We start from the raw sequence: 10,900 nt of genomic DNA, 5'->3' as shown, positions 1-10,900 counted from the left end.
AATGGGGAAAAAACTGAAAAGTGCTGCTGAAGAAAATGAAAAGTAAAATAGCAGACCGGCAGGTTCAGTATTACGCCGTCATTTTGTAACCCTTTTAGATCACATCGGAGGTTGTGTTGTGCACCTCTTAAACCAAAAAAGTTACAAAATATCTCTTTCTTTATCTTTCTATAACAACATCCAACCATCTTTCTTTCATGTGTTTACGTAAAATAGTCCCTGACATCCATGCATGAATCAATTAATCTTAATCAGTTCATTTAGGGCTAATTTCCTTTAATGTATAGATCCAGTGATATACTTTGTAGCTATGTATCGGACTACATTCTAAGCCCGGACACTTTTTAGCGGCCCAATTAAATCCCTCTTTTTGCCGCTAAAATATAAATATTGCGTTTCACTGGGTAATAGAAGCTGAAGACGCTCTAACTCCTGTTTCACTGGGGCTTCAACACTTCCTGCAGCTCCCTCACAGTAAAAGCCTTTTAGTGAATGTGTAATATAAGTTGGTCCAAATTTACATTTAGACATTTTTAGTGGCACAGTTTGCACAAGCGAACACTCGAACAAAGAGCTGCAGGCACTTATTTGGGCAAAAGTTGCTTTTTTAAACGCCACCCAACGTAAAAGAGATAAGGAACGCTTTTGTCCTGTGCTGCCGCTTTTAGTAGAAACCTACAAATAAATGCATTTAAACATCTGACACTGACCCGGCGTCTACACCAAATGCCGTTCAGAGACTATTAATTGATCAATATAAATAATATAGATAATATATGTATTGGGTTCCAGTCAATTATTCAGGAACAAATGCAACAACTTATCCAGGTTTCCCGCCTCTCAAATGACACTGCTTTTCAGTTTTTTTTTATTTATATCTTTAGCTTCTGGGCTGTTAATTGTACAAAACTGAATTGCTTGTTTGAATCAGGGGCATTGACATATTGGAATGGGCAATTTTCCATATTTTCATGAGAAAATATTTCTGAAAATAATAATAATAATTGATAGCATCTTAAATTAATGCGACTGTCTTATCCTGCCACTAACAGACGCCTTAGCAAGTTAAATAAATTAAAACACCTGGACGAGGCTTATCATTGTCATTTCAATAAAGTAATAAACAATGGGCCCTTAATAAAACACAAAGATGCAATCAAAAAGCAGGATAACCAGTCAAATGAGACCAGCGGAGAGACGAGGACACCATGTGAACCGCGTTAAACTCGCAGCCAATTGCGTGGCTGCTTTAGGATTTCCAAGATCTTCTTATCCCAAGTTTGTTGATGAGATTTCCCCCAGACCTTGAGCTGGCAGAGATGCCGGTCCAGCAATAAAAGATTAATGTCTTACTCAAGTTGCGTTGCAACGCCAACGAAGAGGATAGAGCGTCCTTCATGCTGAGCTGAAGTTACAGAAGAATCAGCCTCTGATTTGGTCTCTCACTCTGCTGCCAAATCTCTGACCTGGCAGGATGACCGGCCGCTGAAGCGCGGTCCAATAGACAAGCAACAGGTCAGGTGTTCTTTGTGTTGCATGCCTTCGTTTGTCGATAACTGGGCAGTGAGGCGAGGAAAGCGAAAAAATAAAAATGCAACAAAGTCACTTTTCCTTTTCAGATTAACACCAGTGGAAAAGAGACTTCATGCTGGGACTTTTGGTCCCTCTAAGTGGTTTGACCTCAACAAAAATGCTCAGATACTGAACTTTCCGGACTGGATAAGCACACCAACGCGCTGATCTTCAACACTCAAAAGCCGATGATTATGTCGCTCCATGATTGAATAAAACGGTTCGATATGTGAAGACCTGGTTCAAAATAGATATTTAAAAAAAGAAACACAAATGGCATTACCGTGTTGAATGTCCTCAACAATATCTTCGAGTCACACGAGTAACGTGACCTTCGCTTTTTCAACTGTGGTAGCCAATAACGTATTTATCGTCCTGCTTGCTTCACAAAATGTGTCAGACGTTCAAACGGCGGCCGGCGCTCAGACGTGTCATCAGAGACGTGCATGGCGACAGCTCGAGTGTCCCGTGTCCTTCACTGACGGGAATGTCACCGTGACATTGCTGCGGTGCGCGACTAAACCAAGACGATGGGCCTCAGCGTCTTAACTTCAACCTACTAAACTGCACAACCTAACTTGCTCTGTATAGCCGGATGAATGCCACCTTTACAAGAGGAGGTGTGCGTTTGTGTGACTTCATCTTTTTAAACGGCACATCTTGCTTTAGCGAAGCGTTCCGCGGCCGAGGTGGGAGGACGTCACGGTGTCCCGACAGTCACAGAGATGGACACTGCAGAGAAGGTCCGTCTTTCCACAATTTTAGTTTTTTGGGGACAGACTTTTGTTAAATGGCCACACCACTTCCCAATAGGCCTTTTCAATAAATCGAGAGACATGCAAATGTGTGCATAAGTGAGCGTTTTTAATCGCTTTTCTGCCACTTCTACATCGCCTTGAAAAGGTAAACCAGCCATTTCAAAAGCGGTGAATCACAAACTCGTGCACATGCGTTATTGAAAACATACACACACACACGTTAAATCCTCAGAGCGCCACAAAGCCCCCTGTGTCTACGCAGTCATTAAAAGGGCCCCGACATTCTGCAGCAGCAGCTTGTTGTAGACATACACATTTTAAAAAAGGACAGGAGCAGCTTTTCTTCCTCGCTGCTCTCAGCACTCCAGACTGAATCCGGCAGCACGGTGACGCCGACTATCATTGCAGTCATTTGTTATTGCTACTCGCGCTGAGCAACGCTTTTCCATTAAGATCATAAAGATTATCCTCCAACTTACTGCTCAGACGGTTGTCATGCTGTGCTGATCTTTCATATTTCAGATCTTTCTCAGGCAGCCGTAATGTACTTTCTGGTATCCCACGTCGTGGCGTTTATATTCTAAAATCAAAATGTACGTATAGTGTAATTTCTTTGAATATTGTGCAAAGAAATCAATGCTCTCCCGTCTCCTGTGTGGGCTTAAGAACAGGCAGTAACACAGTAATTGCCATTTGCAGTTTATTTGCTGCTTGATGCCGAGTGGAAAAATAACAGCGTACAGTTTATTATAGTTTCTAAAATGGATTATATTGATTATTATATTATTGATTGATTAAACAGAGATCCGGGTTGTGACTTCGGGGGGCGGCGGAAGAGAAGACAATTAAAAACAAGAACAAACACTAGAGGGATTTTAATATCTATAAATTCACCACAGCAACACCATTGCAATTAATGAAACATATTTAGAAAAGGCCACAGAACAACCACTGACTTTTATTGCACCGAAGGGAACGATGCAACTGTGGCAACCAGTAACACTGCTTTCCTGTTTCTGTTCTGCTCACGCGGCCAATTCCATCAACAGACGAGAAACCTCAAAATGCCACGAGACCATTTAATGTAAATACACGGGCGCTTCCAAATCGGTTAATGTGCACTTGTGTTTATTGAGCCCACAATGTGTGCGGTGTGCGTTTATCGGTGCTTACCTATACAGACGTCTATCTTGCCCTTGATGGCAGCCTCGTGGAGAGGCGTGTAGTTCCAGTTGTCTCGAGCGTTGGGGTCGGCCCCCTGACACAGCAACAGGGACACCACCTGAAAACAAGGTACAGAACATCTGCAGTTTCTCTTTGTTTGGGGAAAAAAAAACAAGAATACCAAGTTCCCCCCAATTCCTGATTTTTGGAAGGGGTTCCAAAATGATACTCCTCTTACTACCTTAAATAAAGGAATACACTTTTTTGTTCTACAAAACCCTTTTTCTTTTAATGTCTTCTCAGAGCATCAGTGTTTCTATACAGTACAACCATAGACTGTGACGCTACAGGTTGTAATTCATCATTTCGTCCGTCGACATCTTGGTTCATTGGAACCAGAAGAGAATAATTTGTTTAGGCGATCAGAATGCTGACAATAAACTTTCATGAACTGCAAACGCACTGTGGAAGAGTTAAAGCCGTTAAAGGAGAACACGGACAATGTCATGGTAGCGACCTGTCAATCACAAAATAGCCCCGCCCTAAAGCATATCCTGCTTTTTGGTCTGTTTTACTCTGAATGGCATCAGAAGTTACAAAACGAACGTCATGCTGTATTGAAGGAGACGTCTAGCACATTTTTTACAATAAAAAAAAAATCCTGCGGCACAACAATAACCAAAGAAGTTACAATATGTCACATTGTAGCATAAGTATCATACATGCTGACACTTTGTCTCTTGATTTGTTGATATTTACTCAGTGTGAAACCTGGGCCTGTTTGGAGGAACACAGAGCTGATATCCGCAGGAACACAAAGCTCTTCTTCCACAGCTCTCAGTCTCTCACTGTTTTTAGTTTTTATAGCAGCCATTCTTTAATAAAAAACCTCATCTCACACAGATATGTTGTGGAAAATATGAGCAGTGGTGCACAGTTACGAAGTAGAAATACTTCGCTACAAAATCTACGCACAGACGGATGTATCCGGTCATTTGTTAAAAAATAAAACATCTTTCCGGCCTTGATTTTTTTTCTTTCCATTCATTCTTCCGGGCGGAATGAGCATACTTATAAACGTTACAACTCCTTCATAGTGTCATATTGCTTTTTGGAGAATTCTGACGAAAAGTTCATAGTAGATGCAAGATTCTAATAGGTGACTTTTAGTAATGTTCCAGTAAGGTATCTTTACTTTTACTCAGGTACTTCATACACCACTGAATAGGAGCAATGCTGAAATTGCTCCGTTTGCAAGAATGGGGAACTCGTCAAAGTCATGTCTTTTCCAAAAGCTGTTGCTGAGCTGTATGGGTCCCTCACCCAGTCAAGGCATTCAGTGGAGGCTGAGGGGAAATACAAAAACAACTTCTCCTCAAGAGTTTTTAAGTGTCTCCCTATCATCTCACACAGTGCAGCAGTGTGGACATCATCTTGTCATTTCTGGGTGAAGGGGAACATGTCAAGATTGGCACTTTCGACATGTCGTTGCCAGAGGTGCACTTTTGAACGATCTATTGTGTCTGTGCTTGTGAGCAGGTTTTCATTTCGGCCTTGCATTTGTGTGTTCGTTTCATTCAGTGTATGGATGCCAGCCTTGATCAGCACTCATCACTTGCGAGCAGCTTTGCATCATCAGACCTCTCATCAGTCAAAAACTCTTTCAGTTCCTCCCACAGCTCAAGACAAACGGCCAGTACTTTGCTGCGCGACAACCACGAAGCACAATAGGGCTTTATGCGCCGCTCCCATTTCCTCACATAAAGATGCAAATATGCAGCTTTTCAGAGGACTCGTCTTTACAAAGTTAAAGACTGATGCACACGACCTCATTCAACACAGGAGCTAGGTCTGCTGGTAAAGTCTTGGCTGCTAACGAAGCCTTTGATGCGTTGCTCCATCAGTGCAGACACTCATAAAAGTTACCCGTGTCTCAGTTTGCATGCGCAGGCGAACAAAATAGTCCCTGTTCTCTTGCTGTTCAGTGACGGGTGTTTGGGCTCGAGATGACGCTTCAGCTTGTTGGGACCATAGCGGTGTTTTCTAGCTTTTCCCCCCACACACCAAGCACAACGGGATCGGTGCAGTCGGCTCCCCGGTGAAAGTGAATCCGTACGAAAGATAACTTTCACTGTACTGCCTCGAACTCACACTTTTGTTTTACCACCACTCGTACTGGGCTTTTCCTCCGGGTTACACAGTTGCCCAGGGCCCAGTTCAGAGTCGGCATTTTTCTTATTGAAATATTTCTCCATCGCCGTTCTTCACCACAACCTAATTCTACCGTCTTAAATTCACAAGGTAATTATTGCACTACCTACTGCCACCCACTGGCATGGAAGAGTATGTACTACTCGGCCAGCCACTATTGCAGCTCAGACGCTCAACAATGGAAAGTTAATTGCTGCAACTAAATAATATTTTTTTTGGACCGATTAAGTGAAATTAGACATTTTCCCACGGAAACAATTACCAGTGTTGTGGTTAAAAAACACTGGTCTAGCCATTTAACCGTAAACGTATGTTTACTGAGGTAATAAATCAAGTGAGAGTGCAAATTTAAATCAAATTAAAAGGCACTTCCGCGTTCGCTTCACTTTTCAGAACTGGAGGTTGCCGCCAAAGAAAACCCATTTCAAAAGAAGAAAAAGTATTACAGCTTAACACCTTCCCCGAACGTCTACAGTGCACACAATGCCTGCGCCAATGCCACACCAACATACTCCTTTACGTCATGCAGCAACTTGTTCCCAATTTGAAGGGTTTAATCCTCCTCTTTCCAGCAGTTATTCCACAATCCGAGTCCCAGACACCTGATCCTCCACTCCAAAAAGTAAACATAAAAATCACACAAAGACATAAACCCAAAGGCAAACAACCCCTCTCAGAGGTGCCTCTGTGTCGCTGCTCCGTGATTGGTTTCTGTTTGGACAGCGTTCACTCATCACAGCGCTAATCACCCCTGTGATCACACAGTTGCTATTAGCGCTGCGCTTTTCTGACGTGGTTGCAAAGTGCTCTCAGAGAACGCTCTAAAGGCCTCTAAAACAATCTAAATTGTAATCACTCGATTGATGATCGTGGTTAAAGGCCCGGGGAGATAAAAAGCATTAGCACATCTGTCACAGATACTGCGAAACATCGCCATGCGCCGGCGTGACCAGAACATCAAAGTAGCAACGAGGGTCTCAGGGTTGATGTCTATGGACTGAATAACATCGATTACAGTCAGTTTACTTCTTCGTACATTTGGGATTTTACCACCAAATAAAACTTGCTATGCTGCAGAGGCACAAACACCCCGCCGCCCCCCAAAAAATACTAATACATCAATAGAGTTGCCGTGCAAAGTCTCACCTCGGAGTGACCGAATGAGCAGGCGTTGTGAAGCGGGATCAGACCCCCGTCGTCCCGAGCGTGCACATTGGCGCCCGTCTGAAGTAGGTGGTCCACCACATCTCTCCGCCCAAAACCTGAGATACAAATCAGAGAGAAAGAGAGACAGAGAAAAAGAGAGGTAGAGAAGTAAATCTCAGTGACGGGATTTGAACGGCGAGGTTCAGATGAAACCACTTCTTAAAAATCAAATCTGCAACTTTGACAGAAGGTTTTTAGACCGGCTGCTGCGTCTGTTTCATGTTAAGAATCAACACTTTCCTCTCAATCGTCTTGTTTTCTTCTTATTTATTCAGTGTGTTCATTTGTTTCGTGAGGCACACGTGACAGCTGTTTAGGAAAGCACTGTACAAGTGAAGCTTGCTATGTCTTCACTACAAACGCGCCGCGGGACATTCATTCTTCAAGCTGCTGGGGATTATGAAGGCTTGAGATGTAAAACAGCTGCGCAAGTCTTTCTTCCGTCATCTTCTTTCATCTGCACCGATGAAAGAATTAAAAGCAGTCAAGTCTGGAGCTGAAGAACTGAAGATGAGTCCCTTTTTTCAACGGCCGCGGACCATAAACAAGAATAAAACGGGGGGAAATTAACTATTGTCTGAGTCTTCTCTGTGTCTTGCTTGTAGAAAAAGTTTAAACATGGCATTCGTTGTGTCGCCTTCATAGTTAAGCCTGACCTTGTTTTTTTTGTAGCCCTGTTTGCAAACGTTTTTAAGCAATTTTGGCAAATTATAAAATGTCCACCCTTCGGGGACTGTAAACTGTCAATACACGGCATGAACACATCACTGATGAACAGGTACGGGTCTGTTTTGGGATATTCTGAACATTACTTTGCCTGAGGGGTTGCCGGCTGGGCTATGTTAGACTTTAATATTTAAAGACACGTTTTATTTAAACTGGTGATATTGTTGTGTATATGGGGATGTGTCAGTGCTGTATCATTATTCTTTTGGCCTTGCATCTGTCCCTCAACCCATGAAGCAACTGTCACATCCCTGCAACGTTTAACTCATGAACCGAGATCAAAGCCCTTCCCTGATTTAAAGTCCACTTGATTTTCCCCTCAAATGGTGCACAAATCTTAAAATATTTCCCACATATGTTAGTGCATTCAATTCATGAATATTCTAAGAGAGAAGGAGCAAAATTACAGAGTTACAGCTGATATTATGGATTTTATGGCCTACGCCTGTCTGTCCTTTTGACCTGCATATTATTTAGGATTCTGGTGTGTGACAGCACTCGAAAAGATGCTTTCTCTACACTGTTGGGAATCATTTAACTAGAATGAGTGTAAGTAGCGTGTTCTACACCTAATACAGTACAATATACAATAATACAATCAAATCCAGTCTCTGTTATCATTAACACATTGTTAATACTGGTACCGAATTTCAAACAAGACATCAAAACTTTAACAACTGAGAAAGAGAGATGCTGCATTTGTTTCAGATCAGAAAAGTAAGCATGAGGCTAGATGTATTTTGCTTGAAATAACCAGTGGCATAACCAGTGGCATAACCAGTGGCATGGTGGTAACTGTTGCATGAACTTTGTCCTTGTTGGTGCATTTTACATGTGTAAGCTGTTATTGTTGATGGGCATCATCCTGAAAACTGTGGTCCAGCTCGTGGCTAATGTCTGCCCATGTTTATTAGCTACTTTCTGGTCTCTCCCAACCCCCTAAACGCACCTCCGCAGCGGCCTTGACGGACTGAGACGATTCCCCGTTATGTTATCTTATGTTATGTTATGTTTACCTGCGGCGAAATGCAGCGGCGTCGATTTACGTCCTGCCATGTCTTTAGCGTTCACATTCAGCGTATCCACGAGTTTCTTCACCCTCGAGACGTCCCCGGTTCGACAGGCTTCAAACAGGTCCCTGAACGCCCCGTTTGCACCACCACCACCACCGCCGCCGCTGCTGCTGCTGCCGCTGCTGCTGCTGCTGCTGCCCGCGTCCCCGCTGCCCGAGTCGGGCGTGGAGCCGGGGCTGGTCCCGCTACCTCCGGTGGTTGTCGGGGAGCTAGCGCTGCTGCTGCTGGCGGTGAGGGCCAGAGCCAGAGCCGGAGAGGAGGTGGAGGAGGAGGAGGAGGGAGAGGCAGGGGTTCCCTCGCCGTCAGACCTGCTTTCCATCGGGCCTCCTCGGGGGAGCGCGGTGGCATCGTCGGTGGGTGCCGGCGGAGAGCCAAGCGGGGTGGCCGGGTGAGAGGCTCCGCGGGGCGGGGAGGACAGCGGGGAGTTTGGCTGCTGCTGAGAGGAGCGACGAGGCGTCGCCATTTTCACAACACAACAGTCCCCACCGGCAACAAAAACACTGCCGACAATTTCCTGCCCAGGAGAGTCCGACTTCCGCTCGGGCTTTACTGGGATTACGGTAATGGACCTTCTCCAAAACGGTTTAGTCAAGCTTTAGTCAAATATCAGCTTCGTGAGAAACATCATATTTGTGCAGGACTACAGACTCGATGTCTTCTTAAGATGTGGTTCTTGACCGTTTACACAAACGCATGTATCTCTGTGAAATGTTTTTCCTTAACTTTTTGGATTAAATTAAAACTATTTGGGAGGTGTGTAAAGTTAAGGGTTCGCATGTTAACTAACTTTTACACAAAATAAATATGTTTCCTCTTATCTATTTATTTGTTCATTGTATGCATCTTAAATTAGTTATATGTGTTTCATTTGAGTTGTGTTTAAAAAAATTGCATTAATAATTGTTAATTTTGTTAGGACACATAATTGGCAATACAATAAATGTAGGTTTCGGACTCTGTTGAGTTAATATCCCTCATATTAATATGCAAGGCTTTATTTTAGCGGTTGAGTGACGGCTGGCCTGACTGGACACAATGCTGCCACCTCGTGGAGACTGTTGGTAATTACTTCAGAATACAGGAGCTGTTACTGTAAATATAACAAACACCGAAAACACAAAATATAAGAGTATACTGTCAAATTACGTAATTATAGTATGTATACAATTAAACAGAACTGTATGTGTGATTATGGACATTTTAATAAACGTTTTTATTTACACATTATGCAACAGGTATGACAAACTATAGTGTACAGACAATATGTGGCATTAAACTACATTATGTTATCAAATGAAATACATATCATACATTTCTTTATCTTTTTACAGAAATAACATTTTAACATTTACAAAGATCCAATTTTGCTGGTTTTGATAGTTTTCTAATTTATATATGAGCAAAACTTTATGTATTCTTATATTTTATTAATTAACCAAATAAGCTTAAATTTTTTTTCCCACGTTGGTCTTTATTGTTCACCTAAGTCTAAGGTGAACAAATCTAAGGGGTATATCACAGACTGCTGCGACATCAATATACAATTGCTGTATTTTGACAATTATATGTACAGTTTTCCTGAGCTGTACTGCACCATTTACCCAGATGAAATCCTACCCAAACACACGATGGCTGGGATTTGAGCCAAAAACCTTCTCGCTATAAAACTACTCTGACTAATGACTGAGACACTAAATACAGATTTCTTTCCCCATCAGTTTACAAAGAGAATATTTTAATAGTTTCACTAATTGGCCACCAGATGACAGCAGACAAGTTGCAATTATGTTCTACATCTCCAGGTTTGGGCTACAACACACTCCTAAAATTCTTTCTTGAATTAACATATTTTTTCACATGAGAAATTATAAATTGAACAGTTTTAGACTGATTTGGGTCATGTATGTAATCAAGATCCTCATTTTGAGTCAAAGGCAGGTTTGGCGTCCTAAATCATGAGCGTTGTGAAGATAAGTTTAAAAAATGTATCATATATTTTGTTCATAAACTTGATTAAACCCTGAAAGATAGAAGCGTATGTGTCTCTGAACAAAAGAAACTAAACAGACTGTTCTGTTCTACTTTTTGATTCACAATTAACTAATTTGCTCTATTGTCTCCTTCTGAAGTATTAACTGTGACGTACTCTGCAATACAAATGCTCTACGAATGAAATTATAGATGACGTAG

The 10,900-nt window shown here is 42.3% G+C and overlaps 1 protein-coding gene across 1 annotated transcript in view; it reads right to left on the bottom strand.

Annotated features, from left to right (window-relative positions):
- Nucleotides 1-9,203, bottom strand: part of LOC306751310 (poly [ADP-ribose] polymerase tankyrase-1-like) — a gene marked incomplete at its 3' end in the record, with an annotated part of 67,500 nt that extends 58,297 nt beyond the window's left edge. Inside the window, exons 1-3 of the mRNA XM_079234871.1 lie at nt 8,654-9,203; nt 6,852-6,967; nt 3,504-3,612 (exon numbers count right to left, since the gene is read on the bottom strand). Coding sequence (XP_079090997.1) covers nt 3,504-3,612; nt 6,852-6,967; nt 8,654-9,173 — 745 coding nt within the window. The 5' untranslated portion in view covers nt 9,174-9,203. The remainder of the gene's footprint in view (nt 1-3,503; nt 3,613-6,851; nt 6,968-8,653) is intronic.
- Between the last annotated feature and the right edge of the window lie 1,697 nt (nt 9,204-10,900).

The sequence above is a fragment of the Taurulus bubalis genome, assembly GCF_910589615.1.
Source record: "Taurulus bubalis genome assembly, chromosome: 19".
NCBI lineage: Eukaryota > Metazoa > Chordata > Actinopteri > Perciformes > Cottidae > Taurulus > Taurulus bubalis.
The sequence above is the reverse complement of the archived record's forward strand: the minus strand, read 5'-3'. Positions and strand labels throughout refer to the sequence as shown.